General features: G+C 39.8%; 1 protein-coding gene across 7 annotated transcripts in view; it reads right to left on the reverse strand.

Moving 5' to 3' along the window:
* KMT2A (lysine methyltransferase 2A) overlaps window positions 1-23,422 on the reverse strand; it is a 76,866-nt gene that overhangs the window by 52,036 nt on the left and 1,408 nt on the right. For 4 of the 7 annotated variants that reach the window (XM_064268996.1, XM_064268991.1, XM_064268995.1 and 1 more), the window contains exon 2: window positions 22,217-22,315. The exons of the other annotated variants lie outside the window; for them this stretch is intronic. In XM_064268996.1, coding sequence (XP_064125066.1) covers window positions 22,217-22,315 — 99 coding nt within the window. The remainder of the gene's footprint in view (window positions 1-22,216; window positions 22,316-23,422) is intronic. 7 annotated transcript variants of the gene reach the window in all.

Raw genomic sequence — 23,422 nt, forward strand, 5'->3', positions numbered from 1 at the left:
TACTAAATATTAATAGAGACTGAAAGTGCCATAACTGTCAGTTCCTTAACTCAGGAATTGACCTTTAGATGTGATTTCTGTACATTTGAGATTCAAAGATTCTCAATATGCACTTTGTAGCATAATTCTTAAATGCCCTGTGATAAGAGACTTAATGGTGGGCAGCAGTATTTGTGAAAGGGATCCTGAATTGACCATATACAGGGTGAAATCCTATCACTAACAACTCAGGAAAACATTTTCTTTTCACTTACATTTGGAAGAGACAAAAGGCAAAAAAACTTCTCCTTACCTCTAACTTTTATCTTGTCCTTTAAAAAAAACTACTAATGATTCATTTAACCTACTTGGGACAAGTTCTCAAGAAAGATGGTCTATTTAAACAAACTGATTAATAGAAATACACTCGCTCGGAGACTAAGAGTTCGTTCCAGGGCAAGAGACAAAACTCACACAAAGTAAGAACAAAATGAGGAATAAAGGACAGATTTTCTTGACCCTCCAATTTATACCGATAGGCAGGCCCCAGCCTGAGTTCCCATGATCAAAGCACCAAAAGTCTCCTTTCAAGAACTGAGACCACATGTATAGACAACGACATCTGCACATTTTCTGTTATCTCCCCAGTTAGTCTAAAGGTGGAGTTAGGTGCAAATCTGTTTAAATTTCAACCAGGAAAATATTAAAAGCGAAATGTAGACTCTGAGCACGTTCATCTCCTAAATTGAAATGCCTTTGAGGAGCACAAAAAATTGTGAAAAAAGTCTTTGTATACTATGGAACTAAGAGACAATTCCCATCAGGAGCCAAAAAGGGCTTTGCTCTGAGATTGCTAAAATTACTGAAGTATTGAACTATTAAAAAAAAGTTGAAATTCTCCTCTTCTAAGAGATTTGTTTGAAAAAATACTATAATTCTAAAAAATGTTAGCCTAGTACATCTACAATAAACCTACATTTAGGAAATACATACTAGAGTACTTCCTAGAGTCTCCACTTTCATAACATTTAAAGTAAATTCTGAAAATGTTCACCTCTTCATCTTAATTAAAACAAGTTGGACATAATCTAAAACTTGTGGGGCTTAGCCCCAAATATATTTCAGGAATGATTTTCAGGGTTTACACTTTAGGCTATAACATTACCAAAAAAAAAAAAAGTAGTAGCTAAAACTCAAAAGATATCATAAATCCAAAATCCTATCACAGTAATGGAAATCCCAATTTGGGAAAACTGTACTTTTCAGCAGGAAGAAAAAAAAAAAAGACATATAAAATAGTAATCGTAAAATGTACTGAGAAAAAAGCAGATCAATAAATAGGCAACGGTAAACTACCTCAAATGCTTTAAAAAAAAAAAATTCCTGGAATCTTAGAATTTTAGAGGGGGCCAGGCCAATCCTCTCGTTTGCTGCCTTGGGACACCACCAAGGAGAGTGGTAGATCAGCAGAGGGAAGGGCTAGTTTAGGGTCTCAGCTCTAGCACTTGCAAGTTACATGATCTCAGACAAGTCACTTACTATTGCTGTATCTCAATTTATTTGCTAGGGTGTGGTAAGGAATAAATGAGGTAATTTACATAAAATCACTTGGAAAACTGAAAAGCAACATACACGTAGTGGTTGTTATTACTGTTGTGGCTGAAGAAGCTGAAGCTCTAAGAGGCCAAATGAGCCACCCAAGATCTTACAGGTAGCTACAAAGAACCTATTTACCTAAACTTGGATGTATTAATGACCTTGCTAACATAATAGTTACTATTTAAAACTAGAAAAAAATATTTAAAGGCATCCAATAAACCACCTGTAGTTTAAAAATATATATATATTCTTTCAGCTACTACTAAGTAGTAACATCATGCTCCTGCTCAGATACCTCACGTTTCTGTTCATTCTTTCCCACATTATCCCTCATGGAACAACCTGTTAATCTATGCATTTCACGAAGACATCTGGGGACTTCCCAACACTTACCAGGGAAATCAACATTGCTGAATGCATAGCATTTTGTGCTCCAAGTGCCACAATGACAATTCAAGCAACTACACATACAATAACCAACAGGTAAGGTAACCAACAGGTGAAGTAATGAAAGATTATTTTTAAAAGAAATATAAGAGATAAACACTGCTATGCTCATTATCAGCAACCTTAGTAGGTCACATTTCCATATTTCAAACTTCCACAAAATGTAACTATACCGCCCTACTCTGATGTGCTCCAGAAGAGCAGAGTATGGCTGAACTGTCAAGCAGTAATTAACTCTGCCAATGCTTAAAGTGTGCGAATAGTTTTCAAAATGACCGAAAACATTAACACTTTTCCCTTCTGGCCTTGAAAGAAAAGAATGAGCGGTCAAAGGGAACTACACTTCTACCCAAGAATTTTCTCTTCATTTGAAATATCTGTTGACTTCTTGAAGCATGGTTTAAAAAAAAAAAGTATCCGTTGTTTAAAGAATCCAGGCAGTTGAGCGCCCCCCCCCAAAAAAAAGGCCATCATTGTTACGTCCAAAAGCATCAGTCTTCTAACTCTGAACTTCCAATTCAACATTAAAAAAGTTAATTCTGACTCACAACAATCCTGTAGGACAGAGTAGAACTGCCCCACAGGGTTTCCAAGGAGCAGGTGGTAGATTTGAACTGTTGATGTTTTGGTTTGCAGGCGTTACTCTTAACCACTGCGCCACCAGGGCTCCAATTCAACATAAAACCAAAAAACACCAAACCCGTTGCCATCGAGCTGATTCCAACTCATAGTCACCCTACAGGACAGAGCAAAGCTGCCCCACAGGGTTTCCAGGGAGCGCCTGGTGGATTCGAACTGCTGACCTATAAGGTCCCCCCAAAATTTAAGGAAGGGCAAACTGAGAAAGCACTGGGAAAGAATGCTGCATGGGGGTGCTGAACAGAAGTCCTTTCTGTTGCACACACTGCACAGGCTTTTCATCTCCCTCCCTTGAAACACGCAGGGTCTCTGGAAGATGTAACAGGGTAACTGCTGGCTTCCCAAAGATTTAGATTTGCCTAGGAAAAAAAAACCTACAGAAAAACGTCTACAAAAAAGACAAAAGAAGCTGCAATTAAATCCATGCCTGGTACCGTGGCATCATAAGCCTGGGCAGCCCTCAGGAGAGAGTACAAGAAACATCATGCTTCACAGACCAGGTGTTCCTGGGAACCGGGCCCAGACAGCCACTCATCACACATACTTTCCCTCTTAATATGGCCTTCTCTGATGAGCACAGCATTCCAAGACAGAGCACAGACAAGAGCCATCAAACCTATTCTCCCCAAACAGTGAGAGACAAGATCGCCAAGTTTTCAACACCTTCCTACCTTCAAAAACAGAAAAATACCCTTGCTAAGCAGAGCACTGTATGATACTGTTAAATCATACTTAGCTTCCAGTGATTAAGGCTACAATGAAGCTACCTAATGTCACTTCTTAAGTGAAACCCAATTGTAAAAATAATAAATCTGTAGAACTTTTCTTAATTACTCCCACCCCTAACTAGGGTAGCCAGCCATCTAAGAATGTCCAAGCATGCCTTTACCAGTAAATTCTACTTTATTCATAAATATCTTAACATTTGAGGATTTTTATTTTAACGGCAGAATTTATTTATAAGAGATGAGCAATAGGAGTATTTTTTCACAAGAGAATCAAAGTGAACTCAAAAGTATTACAGATAATATGTTTACATGCAAAATATAATGAAGACATTTTAGAAAAATACATGAAATTTTGTCTTCCAAGGAATTATGTACTCTGAGGACAACTTTTCAAATAAAGCATTATTTCATTTTCTTGTTCACTCATTCATAAAACATTTATATGCTTGTTACAGGGCTACATGTTCCCAGATGCAAAGATGAGTAAAACATGAGTCCTTCTCCAAAGAAGTAGCTAAGGAAAAGACAGGCAGGCGCACAATTTCAGCCTTCCTTCTAAACACCAAATTCACATTAAAACGTCACTAAAAGATAAAATACTATGTAATAAATATTCTGGAATTTTTAAAAAGTTGCTTAAATACTGAAATAATTCATCTGCCTCATATTAGTATTTGGTTTGTGGAGGAGAAATATTCAACAAATGCCAAAATATTCATTCAAAGGATGGCAAGTTGTATTTCCATCCCTCAGGATTATAACCAGGCACCACTCTAGCGTTAGAAATCAGAGAGTTTAAGTAATCGAGACTTAAACCATCTGCAGTGATTAGATGTGACATGGTTCCTAGTAATACCGGTGACCTGATAAAGTTCAACTGATAGACCTCAACTCCCTTTCCTCCCCATTCCTAACTAAGATAAGTAGATTTTAGTTTCTCCCTTAGATTCTTCCCAACTTACCATACAAAACCAAACCCATTGCCGTTGCCATGGAGTCAATTCTGATTCATAGTGGCCCTACAGGACAGAGAACTGCCCCAGAGGGTTTCCAAGGCTGTAATCTTCACGAAAGCAGACTGCTGCATCTTTCTCCCATGGAGCGGCTAGTGGGTTCAAACTCACCAGTACTCCTTCCAACTTACCATGAGAAAAAAAAACCAAACCCGTTGCCATCAAGTGGATTCTGACACACAGCGACCCCATAGGGCAGAGCAGAACTGCCCCACAGGGTTTCCAAGGAGTGCCGAGGATTCAAACTGCCGACCTTTTGGTTAGCAGCCACATAGCTCTTAGCCACTACGCTACCAGGGTTTCCCAACCTACCATAAACCTACCATAGTCAGAGCAAAAACCACTCACCTGAAGTTCTTCACCTCCCAGGCTAAGGTGAAGGTTCCAAAGCTACTTTGAAAACTCCTCTATTAACAAGCTCAGCCACTCCTGGCCTCACATGAACAAAGCCCAGGATGACTCTGCTCATACTCTTCTATCAAGAGACTCCTCAGCACTTCAGAGCACTTAAGTGGTAAATATCTCAAATATGCCCAGCTTTAGAAGCCGTATCGTAGCACTCTCTCTCCAAAATCTTCAGTCTTGGAGTTTGAAAAATCAAATTCTTTCAACTACAAAGGTTTTCCGACGAATCAAGTGAAAATAACATCAATAACTATAAAAGAAGAAGAAGAAAAAAAAAACCCATTGCCATCAATTCTGACTCACAGCGACCCTGTAGGACAGAGCTGAACTGCTCATCGGGTTTCCAAGGAGCGGCTGGTAGATTCGAACTGCCTGTCTTTTGGTTCGCAGCCTGAGCTCTTAACCACTGGTGCCACCTCTTTCATTTGAAGGCTTTTAATTTTTGGTGTCATCATACATAGTTCTACCATATGAGGAGGCCACAGGAGAACTAAGAGAATTACTACGAACAATTAAATTTGAAGAAACATTTAGGAGGCATATTGTACATCTCAGCAGCTACAGTTAAAAAAGAGTAACACTTCCCCTTTGGGAACTGATTCCACAGTTAGTTATCACTTCTGCTGGCATATTTCCGTTTGTGTCTACTGCTACAAGCTCTTGATGTTGCATTTGAATGACACACACACATAATTACTAGTATTTAATTAGCAGAAGGGATTTTAAAAATGTGTTTACATGTTTGTCTCCTTCTCTAGGGTGCGTGCTCTTTGAGGATAGGGACAATTTCCTTATTCATTTTTGTATTCCTAGTATCTGGCACAAACTTGGCACCCAATAAATGTTTGTAAGTTGAAAGTAAAGGAAATGCAATCCACTAATTGTTTAAAAAGCATTAAGTACTTACTGTGGTAATAGCACTGTAGTGGAAAATACTGGTGGACTCCAAAAAATTAGACAATAGGCGGTCTACTTGGAAGACCGCATATTCAGGTGGGGAGACAGAATCAGCCAATTCATTCATTCATTCATTCATTGAAATATGTGAGCCTATAACTGGGTTAAGGAGTCCTGGTGGCACAACGGTTACCATTTTGTCTGCTAACCAAAAGTTTGGTCGTTCGAACCCACCTAGTGGCTCTAAGGGAGAAAGACCTGGCAGTCAGCTCCCATAGGTTACAGTCTAGAAAACCCTATGGGACAGTTCTACTCTGTCACGTGGGATTGCTATGAGTCAAAATGAACTTAATGGCACTCAGCAAAAGCTGGCTTCTGCCTTCAAGGACCTGCCAGCCTGTTTAGGGAAGAGATGAGTAAATTAACGCAACACAGTTGTTGCCTTTTATGCTAGAGGAACGTATAAGGGGACACAGCAGTAAGACAACTAACCGAGGCATGGAGAAAGGATCAGGAAAGCCATCGCACAGACAATGAAAACTTAATCTAATTTTTGAAGGATGATACAGTGTAGAGGAGGGGGAGAAGACAGTACATTCCAGGCAGAAAGAACAACATGCACGAAGACACAGAGGCACAAAATAGCATGGCATGGAGTGAAATTATAAACAATTCAGCATGGCTGAGGCCCTAAGCTGGCGTGGGAAACCGGCAGAAGATACTAAAGAAAAAAAAAAGGCAGGAGGTAGATCATCACAGGTCTTATAATAAGACTGACTGTGTGTTTGAAGTTTACCTTCACGCAAGTGTGGACCTTATCCCGGAGGCTATAATGCAGCAGTGACTCAGGCAGGAGAGAAGCATGATCAGATTTATATTTTCAAAAGAGCACTGTGACAGCAGCGGGCAAGTAGAGGCTGCCTTTAAAACCAGAAGCAGGTAGAAAAGCTATAAAATTACTGTAGTGGATGCGGATTGAGGGAAAAGGACACATTCCATAGATATTTAGGAGGCAAAATGGACAAGGTTTGATGACCGTTTCGACATAAAGGGTTAAGGGAATGGAAAGAATCAGTAAAGACTTAGAGGTGTTTGGCTTGGGTTGATTAGGTTTATGGCAACATTTACCAAGACCGGGAAAACAGAAAGAACACAGGTTATGGAGTGGGGAGGCAGTTTGTTTCGACACTTGCATTTGAAATGTCTATCCAGGTTGTTCACAGGATAGAGTGATCTGGAGAAAGTACATCCGGCTCAGCGAGTATGTGGTTGCTGAAGCTGTGTGGATGAATGCAATGACCCAGAGAAGGAACGCTGAGAAAAGGAGGGGAGATGGCAGAGCCCTGAGATATATCTACACTTAACAGAACACTTGGCAGGGGATGAGGAGGGTGGGTAACCCTAGGAGGGAAAGTAAGATGGAGTGGCCAGGGAGGAAGATCATACATGATAAGTACAAAACTGTCAAGGGAAGAATACATGTCAAGGGGTGGTCGAGATGGGTAAAGACTGAAACTTGTAGAGCGGGATATCGAAATTTGTGACCTTATCAAGACCAAAATTCAACGCAGCGTTAGAGGCAGGAGTCATCAAACTGCAGAGGGCTGAGGTGTGATTAGAAAGTAAGAAAATGGAAATGAGTATAGACTACTCTTTTGAGAAACTCAGTTATATGGGGAAGAGAGAGAAAGACTAGCTTGGGAGGACTATTTTTTTACTTGATCATGTTTATATGCTGAGGGTAACATAGCAGCAGAAAAAAAAGAGACTGAAAATCCTGAAAAGCAAAGGAGTAATAAATGGAAAAGTGGCCCTGGGTGGGTGGGGGGGGGGGGGGGTGCGGCAGCAGTGAGAGAGAAGAGTACAAAGCACAATGGAGGGGAATTCTCCTCCCTGGAGAAAGGAGGAAAGAGGCTAGACGTGGACCAAGTTGCAGAAAAGTTTACAGGCAGGAGGAGTAAACTTAGAAATTTCTTTGAAAGCACAGGCAAAATTTTGTGTATATATGCATCTGTCAGGTGAGAAACACAACAGAGTTCTTCAGCTTCTCAAGCAGGCTCTCAATCTAAAAAGTTTTTAAGAATGCAGCTTTGAAGGAAATAAATCATATGAAAGGTAATAGGATATCCATTGATTAATAAGAAGGGAAAAAATGCGAAGAAGCAGAAAAGTCAGACACAGGACCAGGATAAAAGACAAGTATGACAACCTCATCAATTCTAGGATGGTATGGTCAAAACCGATATGATAAACAGAGGGGAGCTACCTTAGGTTCTCCAATGGAGAAAAGGCGTAACTGTGAAGTTTATTCTGGAAATGGTATATATAATAGAGTTGGAAAGAGACTGAATAAAGAGATTCTGCCACCTGTTTTGTTTGGTCCATGAGCTAAGAATGGTTTTTTACCATTTTTAAACAGTTTCGTGCACATGAAAATTATATGAAACTCCATTTTATATAAAAAATAAAGTTTAACTGGAACACAACCATGCTCATCCATTTATGTATTGTCTACGGTTGGTTTTGTGGTACACTGGCAGAGCTGCGGCAGAATTAAGCAGTTGCAACAGAGACCTTCTGGCCCTCTGCAGAAAAAATTTGCCGACCCCTGGTTTAGAGCTAAATGATGAGAAAAAGCCAGGCATATAAAGATTTAGGTGAAGTAGTGTTCTAGCCTGACAGCAAGTACAAAGGTCCAGAGGCAGCAACAAGCACGGCATGAGTGAAAGACAGAAAAAGGCGAGTGTGGCTCTGCAGCAGAGGGAGAATGTAAAGAGATGGTGCTAGAGAAGCAGGCTGACCAGCCATGTGGGCCACAGTGAGGAATTTGGATTTATTCTGGCAGTGGGGAGACAATGACAGGCTTAAGAAAAGGAATAATATGATGTGATTTACACTTGGGATGCACAGTTGCTGCGTGAAAAACAAACTTCAGTGAGGTAAGAACACAAGCAGGGAGATGGGAGAGTACTAGAGTCAAGAGCCTACAATGGGGTTTTGGCAGTAGAGCTGAAGAGAGAAAGTTGGAGTTAGGAAGTATTTTTTTTTTTTTGCTTTACAGACAAAAGTTTGCTCCCAGATTATCACTGGGATATGAACGAAAGAGAAATCAAGGATGACTCTTAAATTCTATGCCTGAGCAAATGGGTAAATGGTGGAGTCACTGAGAAACTGGGAGACAGGTAATGGAAAAGATTTGAGGGAGAAAATAAAGGCTTCTGTTCTGGACATGCTAAACGTGAGAATGACATCTAAGTGCTTCAAGTATATCTGCTTCCTTGTCTGTAACGGATAGCAGTGGTTACCTCAGAGTCGTCATGGAGATTAGGTGAGATGATATATGTGAAGTGCTTAGAATAGTGCCTGGCCCACCACAATAAATGTTAGTCCCTCTCATTATTATTATCCAGGTGGAAATGTCATATATGCAATTGGGTATACCAGTCTGGAACTCGAAAGTAGTAGCCAGGGCTAGAGACAAAGATTTAGTAGTTCTCAGCATTTAGGTGAGGCATGAATAAGATCACCTACATTGTATTAGATAAATAAGGTTGCCAAAGGTCAACTCCTGGGTGACTCCAACATTCACAGAGTAAGCACAGAAAATTAATAACCAATGAGTACGAAGAAAAGCAGGTGAGTATAGTGTCACAGAATCCAAGAAAAGAGTGTTTGAAGAAGGGAGTGGTCAGCTGATTCAAGTGTTGCCAAAAGGTTTAACAGGATGAAGACTGAGAATTATCTATTCAATCCGACAAGACGGAGGTCCTTGAGGACCTTGATAAGAGCTATGTCAGTGGAGTCATGAGAATAGAAGCCCAACTGGAGTGGCTGAGGAGAGGATGAGAGGTAAGAAAAGTGGAGACAGCAATTACAGACAGCCCTTTCAAGGAGTTCCGCTACGAAAGAGAGCAGAGAATTGGTAGTAGCTAGAGGAGGACGTGGGGTCAAGGGTTTTTTAAAAGGATTATATTAAGGCAGTTTTATATGTTGACAGGGCCAATCTAGTTGTGAGAAATTGAGGGTGCAGGAAAGGGGATAAACGCAGGAACAACCCTTAGTAGAGGAGAGGGAATGGGATCCAGAGCATAAGTGGAGAGGTTGGTCTCAGAGAGGAGAGAGGTACTTCTTCGATTGTAGAAGGCAGCAGAAAATGTAGTAGTGCCCTTTTAACAGGAAGAGAAAGCTCTTAAATACCTTGAGAATATTTAAAATATCTTGATTCATATATTACACTTTGGTATAATATAACTGACTCAAGAATCAGTAACTGAAGAAAACTGGCTGACCTGCTCCCAAGGACAATTCTGTTAATATTATTTTTGAGAGCTTCAACCTTTGAATCATCAATTTCCAAACTAGCTTGCAAAGTATTAGAATTAATTTTAGTATTTATAGTAATGCTATATTTTAAGCTGTAGCCACCGGCAATGGTTAAGAGCTTGGCTGCTAACCAAAAGGGCAGCAGTTTGAATCTACCAGCCACTCCTTGGAAACCCTATGGGGCAGTTCTACTCTGTCCTATAGGGTCGCTATGAGTCAGAATCAACTCGACGACATAGGGTTTGGTCTTTTATTTTAAGCTGCACTCAGGGGTTTGGTTTTTCGTTTGGAACTTACTAAAAAGAAATTAGATACTAAGTTCCACGAAGGAAAGGGCTTGTTCTATGCTAAAGCCCCAGCACTTAGTCATCTGCCTGCTGCCTAAAACATGTTCTTTGAAAAATGAATTAGGTTTTCCAATCTCTCTCCATTCCTTACTTTGTAGAGTTCTAGATTTATGAATGTCATTTAGAAGGAAGATGTACCTGAAGAAATGTAGTGGCACCTGTAAATCATTTCCAAAAGTGGAACATAACAACAATGCTGCTGAATTTGTAAGAAGCACAAAGTATCATATACTCGAGCATAGTCAAACACACAGGCATCAACAGGCAAACTTCTTAAGCCAAAATGGGGACCGAAATGAACCACCCAAGAAACTGACGCAGTTCCTGAACTGCCACCATAGTCTCCTGTGAAGAGTGGCAGAGGCAAGGGCAGGGGCTCTGGTTGTTGGTGCATCAAAGAAAACGGTGGTCGTCTGAATGCATAAGAGATAAGAAGAAATTTAAACTGTTTTAAATACAAGCGCCTGATATTGAGAAACGTTGACACAAAAAGGTCACCTAGAACTAGAGTGCAAATACAACAATACGTTGCTCTCTGATAACAACATTTAGGTAAAATTTTCACCCACACAAGAATCAACCCCAGTTTCAAATATTTAATTCAATTCTACCTAGCATCTGTCACCTAAGAAACACAAATGCTACCCATTTTGTAACTAGAGGAAGAGGTAGTACTCCTTATGCCCACTCCATGTCAACAAGAATAAGAACCAAAGATGCTCAAAACAGCTAAGCAAATGAGCCAGGTGAACTCCACCCATCCTGCTTCAGAAAAAAGAGGCAGTCATAAAGTAGCTCATTTGTCTTCTAAAAAAAAAGGCAAAATGAAGGCACTACTTCAGACAGTAAGCTATACAACTCTTGGCAGTGCTCCAAATTACTCTGCAGGATCTTTAAAAAAAAATCAAGAAAAGTGTACTTCCAGACTTCTCAGGTTCCGAGTCTGCAACGGTTTATCTACTTGCTGAAGCAGAAGAAATAAGCCCACTTAAGAGATAAACTGTAGAAATGAAGTTAATCATCACAATCATTGGGTTTATTCTTCTCTGTCTAAGTACCGCAAAATGACTAGATCCATTTGAGTAGGCTGGAAAAACTAAACAAACAAACAAACACCAATATTGTTTTCAGAGATGGTTCTTTTATTATAAGAGGTTGTGGTTCCCCATATACCAACTTAGGCAGTCAACTTTATTTTGAGCTATATCCTCATTCAACTATAAGTTTCTACCATAAGCATTCGGTTTTTCTCTTCCAGCTTGTTGTCCTGATCCTGGTGCAAAAGTCAGGCTGCAAGGCTGCATCTTTCCTTCTGGGAAAATGGGCTGTTGAATGACCAATAGCAACTGGAGTAACTCTGAGGGCTTCACGACTCCCTTCCCTCTAAAGGTAAACAGGGTTATCTTTCCATACAGTCAGTTTTCTGAAGCAGCACAGATGACGAAAAGTAAACATTCCCACTGGCAAAACAACAAAGCTACCAAGTTAGCCAATACAGTTTTGACCCATTAAATTAATTTTAAGAATTATGTTCAAATATACGGGTTGGGAAGTTTTGTGTTCTTACAAAACAGACATTTTGAAAAACCAATCCGTCTCTTCTGACTACCACATCATATTTGGAAGTGTGCCATCACATTCTGAGAAGCCCACATTAGGTGGCATTAACCTTTTTTTTTTTTTTAAAAAAGTCCCTGGTATTTTCTATTACTCCAACACTAGAGTCTTTCAAGTAGAATAAAGAATCATAAGTGAACTACTCTTTGCTTTTATAATCTCTTGCTTTCCAAATTTATACTTTATGACTAGCAATTAAAAGTCATAGGAAAAGCAGTATGCATCTGTTATATTTCCAATTATCAGTGTTGCTCAAATGACACCTAATTTTAGAATTAGGGAGTATAACTGCCCTTCACTTTGCTATACCTTGCAGAATTCCTGCAACAAGCCAGCTTCACCTATGAACGCCAGTAACTTTATGAGACTGTGCAACTGGTTAAGAGCAGACAGTATTTACCATAGGAAGCTTAGGAAATATTCCATATATATAACTAATCTTAAATAGCCTATTATCGATTCACCTTTAAGAAGGAATTCAGAAGTCCTAAAGCATCAACAGCTCAGTCAAGGTTTTGGAGCTAAAAGTTTGTAGGAAAATGGCCTATTGTTAATATCAGCTCTGCCCAGACTTTTGGTAATCTATATGAATAATCCCAATTCACAGTTTTCATTCTGACTGCACAGGAAATGCTTTCTGCAACCCAACATATCTAAAAAGGTTTCATTCTGAGTGATGCAAGCCCTCCACACAGCCTCAAAAGCCAAGGGTCAGAGGCTTCTGTAACACTAATTCACATGAAGCAAATTTAGATTGGAATGGACTACAGGCACTTATTATAATGCATCCATCAAGCAGTGATAACCTTAACAGGGATATTCTGAAGCACATCTGTTTACACTGCAATTGAAAATGGGCATAAAAGCTACAAATACTTGTTTCCTATATTTAGACCACACCTACTATTTTTCCTGGTTTCTCTTATCTCCACTTACTAAATGTTTATTCGCCTATAAAACCACTACAAAATCGTTATTTCATAAAGAGATTTCTCTGGAAGATTACTACTGAAAATTATCTATTGCCATAAATTGACAATTCATATCAAATACTTCCTTAGAGAGCCAACAAGGCCCTAGGACTCCTTGGGGAATACTAAAAAGTACAAGACATGATCTATGCCCTCAAGGAGCTGATAAGAATATATTTATTGATTCACAGATTGGGAAGGCAGTTTGAAAGGTCATTTTATATATCTTTAGGCAGGGCTGTACTTTAAAAATTCATCTCCAGAGAAGATGATAAAATTTATGTTGGTAACCTTTCTTCCATCACTATAATGACAACCTTCATTAGCAATGAATTTTCAGTTTAAATCTATTTTCTCTTATTCTAGTATCAGTGGAACTGGAAAACAGCTGGTTACCATTCCTAATAAGGGATCCATTCACATTTTTTTGAAGAGTTATTAAGTTGCCTCTTAACCTTTCATTCTCCCAACCTTTCCTCACAGGACTGACTTCCAATCATATAATCATCTTTTGAGTCTCCTCAGAACCGTCTCCAAGGTCTCCTCATCCCTTCTAAGTTGAGGAACCTAGAAATGGAAACAACACTCAAGTAAGGGGATGACCGTGCTAAGTATTATCTACATAAAAGATAATACTATCCCATAAGGATACCTCAACATCACTTTTAAAACCCCAGTAATACTCTTACAAAAATGGTCTTTGACAGCTCTTAAGACTTTCCTCTGCCATATTTAAATTCGCACGCTATTTTTTAAAAACTAGTCAAAATGACCCTGGCTAACGGTCTGTACAAGTTCTCCTGGCTCATGTAACATGTCCTTGCAAAGTATCATTAGAAGTTGTATGACATCAAATTTTCCATTTAACATTCACTGACTACCTTCTATATGCAAACTTATCATTGTAAACAATGTAATACATAAATGATGTCTTAGAAATGGTCCCTGTCTTAAGGAACTGACAATCCAACGGGGAAAGGACAAATACATTCAAAACTACTTACAACACATTGTATCTTGGAGTAGGTTCTTTAAGCGTAAGATGTAAAGTACAAGAAAACAGGGAAGAAGAAGTAGAGTTTCAACTAGTAGCAGCATCTGTGAGAGTTTCATGGAAGAGCTGAGATCTGGGGATCTGAGTTGAACCATGGAAGGTGGATAAGCCAGAGGCGGGCCAAGACAGGAAGGACCCTGAGGCAAAGCAGAACCATCAGCAAAGGTAGAGACTGAGGTACACAAAGGCAGTGGAGAACACCTAATAGTTCGATAATCCAATGTGCTTGAAGCACTGAGTGAGTGTGCATTCAGGAGATAAGGTTCAAAATGTAGAAATATAGGTCAGCTAGATTATGAAGGGCTGAGAATTTTAAAGCTTATTTTATACTCAGTGAGAAGCTAAAGGGTTTTAGGAATAAAGTGACATGATCAGATCTGTACTTAAGAAAACCACTGGCAACACTCTGTAGGATGAAAAGGAAAGCAGGGAGACCAGTTAGGAGATTACTGCAATAATGCATGCAAAGGTAGTAGAAATTTAAACAAGGACAGTACAAAACAGAAAAGCAGGGACAGATTAAAGAAACACTACAATAGTATAATGGACAAGACTCAGAAATTGATTGGGTAGGGGTAGGAAGAACAAGGAGTTAAAGATAGCACAGTGCAGAAAACATGAATGAGCTTTCAAATAGATGTACACTTCAATTCCAGCCATATAATTTAAGAAAAATTATTTAACTTGTCTTTGCCTCAGATTCTTCATCTGTAAAAGAGGGTGTCTCTTTCAGTAAAATATACTGAGTATTTTTATTTAAGAGAGGTACCGAAGAATTGTTTTTCCTCCTTAAGTATAATACCTATGCTACTTATTTTTAATCTTTTTTTGACCATTCTTTTTTATGGTTGTTTTTATTTCTCAAGATAAGTTCCGACCCCCAGAATTTACAACCTACAAACTTAGCATTTCTCCTATAATTGGTAATTGCATTGATCTCTTTAGGGCAACACTTATTCTCCCCAAGCTGAAACTTGAGAGTAAATGTCAAATAGTCACCAAGTACAGACTAATGGATCTGAACCTGGAGGCCAAGAACCCTGAAGAGTTTCAGAGTTGTTGCAAGGGATTACCAAATGCTCATACACACAAAAAGATTAGGAATACTAGTTATAGAGACCAAGACTAGTAACCCCAACATAGCTGCCGTGGTCTCATAACTAGGCAACTCATGTATTCCCTGGTATCATACCTGTCTATGTACTCTCTTGTGTTCTTTCTCCTCCCTTTTTTCTTATCTCTAATTACGTTTCAGTTGGACACCAGTGGTACCCAGTGTTAAAGACAGGTGGCTGGCCTTTGTTCAGTTCCACCTAGCTTATTAACAAACTTGGCACCCAGACCAACATCAAGAACACTCTAAAGTCAAGACTGTATCACTTATGTCTTTTCAATCTCTCCATCCTATCAATAATTACGATGTCCTATGTGCCAGGAACAGTGCTAAGGACTTTGCAATTAACTCTCAGGATAATCTCAAGAGGCATTATTACCCATAATTTATTTGTAAATAAATTATGGAGGAGTTAAGAAACTTTTCTAAGGTTAAAAAAAAAAAAAAAATTACTCAGCCTATAAATGGCAAAGTCAATATTTGAAACTAGGCAGTCTAAATCCAGAACCTACAACCTTAATAGCTTTGATTACTGTGTTATACTGTCTCACACTATTACATATTAGATTATGAGATTTTCCTTCTCTTTTGTAAAGGTATTTATATGTGCACAAATAAAAAATCCTAGATGGAGAGATTACAAAGGGATTTCCTCATTAATTAAACTCAAAGAGATGTTATCCACATGGTTTTACTGCTTATAGTTAAAGACAGTAACCTAGAGACAATGTTGTATATTCAATCTAAAAATTAGTCAATACTCACGGATGGACAGAAGTTGGAAAAAAAAACCCACTGCCATCGTGTCGATTCTGACTCAGCAACCCTGGAGGACAGAGTAGAACCGCCCCATAGGGCTTCCAAGGCTGCAAATCTTTACAGAAGCAGACTGCCACATCTTTCTCCAGCAGAGCAGCTGGTGGATTCAAACCGCCAACCTTTCCGTTAGCAGCCAAGCGCTTAACCATTGTGCTACCAGGGTTCCTAGAAGTTGAATAAACCAAAAAAAAAAAAAAAAAAAACCCAAACCCACTGCCAGTGAGTCAATTCTGACTCATGGCAACCCTATAGGACAGAGCAGAACTGCCCCATAGGGTTTCCAAGGAGTGGTTGGTGGATCTGAACTGCCAATCTTTTGGTTAGCAGCTGAGCTCTTAACTACCAGAGCTCCAGAAGTTGAATGAACAGTCAAGTGTAAATATTTATTTTTATTAACTATTCCTCTAGATGTAGAAATTTATTTATTATTATAGATATTTGCGATTTAGCTTCCCCCTGGTTTTCAGGACTAAGATAGTACAAAGGAGAGCCTAGAGAAAAAATTTCCTCCAAGAGCACTCCTTGCAAGTAATATTACTCTCCTAGTTTGAGACAGAAAGTCAAAACTACTTTGATGCTGTAAAATGAGACTAAAACAATGATGCTTCAGCAAAACATGGATATCTGAGGATGAATCTCTCTAAAACAATTTGAAGGCTAGAAAAGTTCACAGCTCTTAGTGCTGAAAGATCTCAAAAACACCTATCGCCAAAAAGTCTAACAAAACACAAAGCAATAAAATATACAGAAGAAACTCCAACCGCTTAAATAAATGCCAGTGGAATAGATCCCACCCACTGCTATACACAAGGTACTGCTGCAGCAATAATAAAGGTAAGCCAGCTGGGGAAATCCCTTCGGTCTATTTGTCAAATAGAAAAACAACTATTCATTTCAAGGAAAGGGGAATTTTCACACACAGCACAGAAAACTGCCAACTAACTCTTACATTTATACCTTTGTTAACTGGTTCCCGAAAACTAAAACTTATCAAGGTAGTATATTCAACCTCTAAAAAGTAAAACCAGGTTTGGCCTCTAAGAAGTTTTGTACTAATCCTACAAAGGGACTTATACCATCCAAAACAACTATACATCACAAGATTCTTCTTTCAAATGTCTTAGTCTTTAAAAGCAAACATTTGGCAAAGGCTATAATCTCATGGTTGGCTTCCCCTGGTGTGTAACCTGACAAGGTAAAAAGCTCGATGAAATATTTAATAGTAGTGGTATGGATTTCTCTGAACAGATCAAGAAAAGCTGCTCGTCCTTTTGAAAAACATAAAGAATCATTTTATGGGATGTCATTCCCTCAGTTGGAGTGTCTGTGTATTTCCTCAGGGCTTTCACAGAGACCTTATTGAGAGGGAAAATGAGAAGGGTAACAAAAGGACCCCTTTTCTCTTCCTATTCCCAACATAATCCACCTCAGCCACAGAGCCAGTAGCATCCACACTGTCATAAATGCCAGCAATTAAAGAATTAGGCCATAAAACCACCCACTCAGGTATAAGAGTGCAGGCCTCCAGCTTTATTTAATGCCATAAAAGATCCTGTACTTCCTTCTTTCAGGCCTTCTTCACATCCAATGAAATGACAATAACAAAAAAAGTAGCACTTTGTCTGCCTGCCTCATATTGATGTGATCGATGAAACCATCTGGGTCCAGGTGAAGGCTTTCAGATTCCTTTTTCTTAATAAAAGACTACACTTCCTCTGGCATGCCACATATCGATGTATTAAAGGACATGCTGCCCTAATATAATGAAAACTAAAGTAAAACTACTTTTTGCAGAAAACTGATTCTAATATTATTCTGAAATTACTCTAGAAGCCCAGCGAATTCCCGAACTGCTCAAGAAATACTGGAGTACATAATAAATAAACAAGTAAACATACAAGAGTATTCTTAATCAGCTCAGCAATTTCTAGAGCCTCCTGGAGTCTTTTCAAATAAAAAAATTTAGTTAAAATCTCAAAATCAACTTCCATTCAATCTGTTTCAAAATCTGACAGCATTTAGGAAAAATCAATAATTTCACATGATTGTCTTCACAACCTACTAGTCCACAAAAATCATGACTCTGTGATTTATTCCATGGTAAGATTTGATCAAGTTTCATAAACTAGTCTAGATAAGATTCAAGCAAATAATTTTTAACAGTGAACTCTTTAGCACCCTCTCTCCTACTAGTGCCTACAGGGTTAAGAATCTGATTAAAACATAGGAATGTCACACCAGACGCATTAGTAATTTTAACCTTTCTTAATTCCTGAAAATAACATATACAAAGGAAGGTGCCATCCCAGCAATCCCAGAATAAATTCCTCCCCAAGTACTGATAGTCACAAAGCTTCCCCTTTTCCCTAAGGTCTATGCCACTGGGCTCTCTACCTTGGCAGAGGAAGAATGAAAAGAGACAAGATATTCACAAAAGGCCCAACTGAAGGCCTTCAGTTAAGTGCTAAAAGGAACCTGAAGTTTTGTGCCAATGCTAGCGGAATGTGGGCAGGCACAAAGAGATCTTAATTAGGAGACCTACAATTAAAACACAGTGAGCCTCAAAAGGAGAGAGAGGCACCACAGTCCGCTATGCCTCAGAGCAAGCAAAGCACTGTTGCCATCCCCTCTAGCCACACGGCAAGGAAGGCAATTGGTATAAAGTCTACACAGCAGTGCTCCCGGAGGACAGCTCCTAGGTGAGCAAAAAGATGGGAATTAAGTCAAGATGGGAGTATTTTCCTTCCTCAAATTCCAATCAGGAGATAAATCACTATACTATGAATGATGATCTCCCATAGGAACATGTGCCTTAAAATAAATGGAAGAGAAAGGTGAAGAAGCGTCATATGGTTTTCAGTCATAGGTGAAGAAAAGGTCTGAAGGCTCTGCATTTATGATCCTCAGCACAAAACAAACCTAAGTACGGTACTTCACTTCAAAACGTATTCACACCTATCTCCTGCAAAGTAGGTACTATCACTTTGGATTTCTAAATATTTGGACGTATTGGATATTTTTCTCACTTTTTAAAAGCTTAGACACCTAAAGGAATATACCACCTAGACTGAAAATAATTTCCCCTTTGAATAGTCAGGAATCCGTAGTGTTGAAAACACGAAACAAATTCGGCTGAACAGGAGGGCCTCTAAACACCAGGATAACGCCCGGGGGGTCTACAGGCTTTCACAGCTGTGTTGAAAACTCTTCATTTTTCTTATAAATGAAAGTGGTCAACTTCGGCAAAGAACTCTTCCCATACGGTATGCCCTTATGTTCTGTCAACGCAATAAAAACTTTCCCCCCAAGTTGAAATTTCTCTTCCTAATAATAATCCCAGAAACCCTGGTGGTATAGTGGTTAAGCGCTACGGCCGCTAACCAAAGGGTCAGCAGTTCAAATCCACCAGGCGCTCCTTGGAAACTCTATGGGGCAGTTCTACCCTGTCCTACAGGGTCGCTATGAGTCAAAATGACTCGACAGCACTGGGTTTGGTTTGATTTTTGGAATAATAATGCCTTAAGCGGGCAACTACACAATCTTATGTTAAAAACTAGCAAGTAGACTCGCTGACTCTGACTCTTTAAATAAACTCAGAATGAGAAATTCTGACCTAACCAAAACCCACAGGGTTTCCAAGGAGCAGCTGGTAGATTCGAACTGCCGACCTCTTGGTTAGTAGCCTGAGCTCTTACCCACTGCGCCACCAGGGCTCCAACAATGATCCCAGTTAAATGGGCAAATGTACAATCTTAAATTAAAAACCACCAAACAGACTCGCTTACTCTGACTCTTTAAAAAAGCTCAGAATAAGAAATTCTGATCCAACCAAAATATTAATATAATAGAAATGAATCAGAATACTGAAGCAGAAAAGATTCATGAACTATTTAGCCCAAGCTTTTCATTTCACAGATCAGAAATCGAAGATTAAAAGTGAATTGCCCAAGGTCACAGCCTGGTCAGTGACAGAAATGAGAGCCCATGTCCACTGACTTCACTCCAAGCCTCCTTCCACTCCACTTGTGCTCTCTGCTTTATTTTCCTTCTGCCAAGCTTAGATTTAGCTATGAAGGAAATGAAGGAGCCACTCCCGCTCTTGATGTTCACTGGTTCCTGCCCAGTGAACATCAAAAAAGAAAAGTCACACACAATTTCCAACTACCTTTCGGCTGTAGGGCCACCATCTTTTCTAAACACAACCCAAAAGCCTTAGTCCACCTCAACTGAACTGCAATTTCAAATGAAAAGAAACAAAAAATACATATCAATACTGTAATTCCGTTTCAATTTATAACTAATTAAAGTATCCCATGTTATGATCAGGGTGGAAATTCTGCTTTTTATATTTTGTGTAGGTGGTAGGGAAGTTAACCGAATTATGAAATTAATAAAGAATAGCTGCTGGTAAATTATATCTGAAGTTTATATTAAACCAAACTCGCTGCTGTGGAGTTGATTCGGATTAATAGTGACCCTATAAGACAGGGTAGAACTGCCCCATAGGGTTTCCAAGGAGTGCATGGTGGATTTGAACTGCCGATCTTTTGGTTAGCAGCCATACGCTTAACCACTGCGCTACCAGGGCTCCGAGGTTTATATTAGAACAGTCCAGATTCTAGTCAACAGAGAGGATGCACTAATAATGCTTATTTAGATGACAAAGTATAATAGTGTGAACATTACCTGAGACAATCCTCAGAAAGGTGGGACACTGAAACTATGGAACAGAGAGGAATAAGAAGGCAAAAAACAGATCTCTGTGATTTCTTGCAGTGCTCTATAAAATAAAACTTTTATTCCCTAATTGTGATACAGAAAGCCCAAATAGAAGACCCGCAACACCTAACCCTTTAAACCCGTTGCCATAGAGTCAATTCCAACTCACAGCGACCCTATAGGACAGAGCAGAACTGCCCCATAGAGTTTCCACAGAGCGCCTGGTGGATTCGAACTGCTGACTTTTGGTTAGCAGCCGTAGCACTTAACCACTACACCACCAGGGTTTCCCTGCAAGACCTAGGTATACCCATTCTCACAGAATTTTGTCACGAAGAACTCTTACATGTAGTTGTTACCCAGAGAGATATTCAATACAAGGGAACTTAGGGACATGTGGCGGTAAAGTACAAGTCTCCTATGGTTAAAGGAGTTGACAGAGAAAGTGATTTGGAGGCTCTGTCACCTTTCAACCACCTTTACTAGTTCCATAAATATTACTTAGGTTAGACAGAGTTATAGTCATTATTCACTTAAAGCCAAGCAGAAATTAAAGAGGCTAGAATCATTTTGGGTCATATAACCATGTCTTCATGAATCTAGACAAGACTTTGCACAGAACTGTGAGACAGTTCTAAGAGACAATCTTTAGAATTCTATGTCAGCCCAGGGTGAACCCTAAACTTCCCTTCTGGAACGTTATCACTGATTTGTAATACTATGTAACATATGCTTGGTTCCTACAGAAAAGTTACCAGTTCTGAGGATATAATCACTATGGTTTAGTACTTAAGCACTAATTAACCCATACCACCAACCCATACTAGGCTGCCTCCACATAAACTAACACATAAAAAGTTCGCCAATGGAACAACAGCTCACTCAATCCCAATTCTGAAAAAAATAACTGAAGTTTTAACGTTAAGGAGTCAACCACTCTTCTCATGATGAAATAACAACTCTTCAGGCAAAAGTTTTAAAGAAAAAAAAATCCTTATTAATATGACCTTATTTGACATAACTGCAATTCCTTGATATGCTTTATACTACATACTACTGTTGAGCAAAATAAAACAGTTTACAATCACCTCATAACGCCAGTGGATAAGAAAATGTTAGCACCTGATTAACATGATCAAGGTGGCTTGTCAGAGATCAGCAGATAACGTATTCTGGTGCCCAGGCATTAGGTCCCTGAATCCAGGTGGCTCTCTTTCTAACCAGTCTCTTGAAAGGCTATGATTGCAAGCTGTCAGCATAACACTTTCTTTTGAATATGTGATAACAACATTTGGAATGTGAATACTTGGTCCTTCAATACAAAATACAGAAGCATGCTAAACATGAAGCAATGCTTCTTAGATCCCCTTAAAATGGGCTACCTTCTCCTAATACTTTCTTATACTCCAAATATACATGAGGCTAAAATTCTACATATAACCAGGTAAGTCTCAATTTTGAAAATAAGCAGGTAAACGAAATGTCAGCAAGTCTTTTTTTTTTTTTTTGCTGCTGTATCTTTTTAAAAAAGCAAAATCAACTCACATTTAAGCACCAACTCCATGCAAGTAACCTGAACGGTTCAGTCTTTTTGTCATGTATGTGGCCTTTGGTTCTCCAACTACATGGGATCTGTGTTGTTAGCTTAAAAAATACAGAATTGGCCTTTCAAAAAAAAAATAATAATCTACAGCAACCAATAACTAGTCTCAAACAACCCTGCTGACTGCAGCTGCCTCCTGAAGGCTGGGAAAGGCGGTGGAGATAGAGCAGAGAGAGGCAGGGAAAGGGGCCGGCGCAGCTAGCTACACAGCAAGGAACACGCCCCCGTCATGTCCTCCTAGCTCTGTCAGAAGGCGGGTTGTTGTCAGTCTCCTGATCAGGCTGCCTTAGGAACGCTTTAAAAAAAGGAGGCAGGAAGACTAACAACCAAAAAATGCCCGCTCCTTGAAAGGAGCGGCCAGGGTCCCTGGGGTCTCCTCCCTCTCCTTCTTCCCAAGATCCTTCAGTAAATATAAAGGGGTGCAGGGCACAAGAGGGAACAAGGGGTTTTGCCCAGGATATTCTGTGAGCACCAACGGCAGAGCACGCAGGAAACGGCTGGTTGTTATCTTTCCCTTTCTGTTTCAATCAAGAGCACTCCAGAGCAGCAACCCCCTACCCCCCTTTGCTTCAGCCCCTAGCAGCTGCTCTTCCTTCTCCTAGCATCCCCCATCCCACTCTCCCCCCTCCCCTACAATTCAAACTCCCCCTTCTGCACCCAATGGAAAACAAATGCACCAGGAGACTGACTGAACCTGAACTCAACTTCTCTTCCCAGGGCAACTTTCCTTTTTGTCAGAGGAGGTTGAATAATGCTTATCAGACCATCCCCATTCTTGCCCCAGTACTAATGGGAAGAAAGCTCTCGGCCCTTCATCCACCTTGGGTCCCCTTATAAGAACCAGAGAGCTAACCCCAACTTCTCTAAGGAACAACTTTGCTTCATAACCCTCCTGTTTCTCCCAACCAAAAGCAACCACCACCACGCTAAAGTAAAACTGTCCCTTATCTAGTCTCCTCGCCCCAGGCCTGCTTTCCCCACCCCTTCCAAGCCCCAGGATTGGCCTAGGAAAAGGTGGATCAATAATGAAATGACGGAGAAAAGGAGAAGGCGGGAGGCAGCTAGGGTTGGAGACTGCGTGCTCTCAAGCGCAGTGGGTGGGGTAGGAGAGCAGCTGCTTCCCCTGGGAGGATGCAGCCCAAGTCCCC

The sequence above is a fragment of the Loxodonta africana genome, chromosome 15 (assembly GCF_030014295.1).
Source record: "Loxodonta africana isolate mLoxAfr1 chromosome 15, mLoxAfr1.hap2, whole genome shotgun sequence".
In the NCBI taxonomy this organism is placed as follows: Eukaryota; Metazoa; Chordata; class Mammalia; order Proboscidea; family Elephantidae; genus Loxodonta; species Loxodonta africana.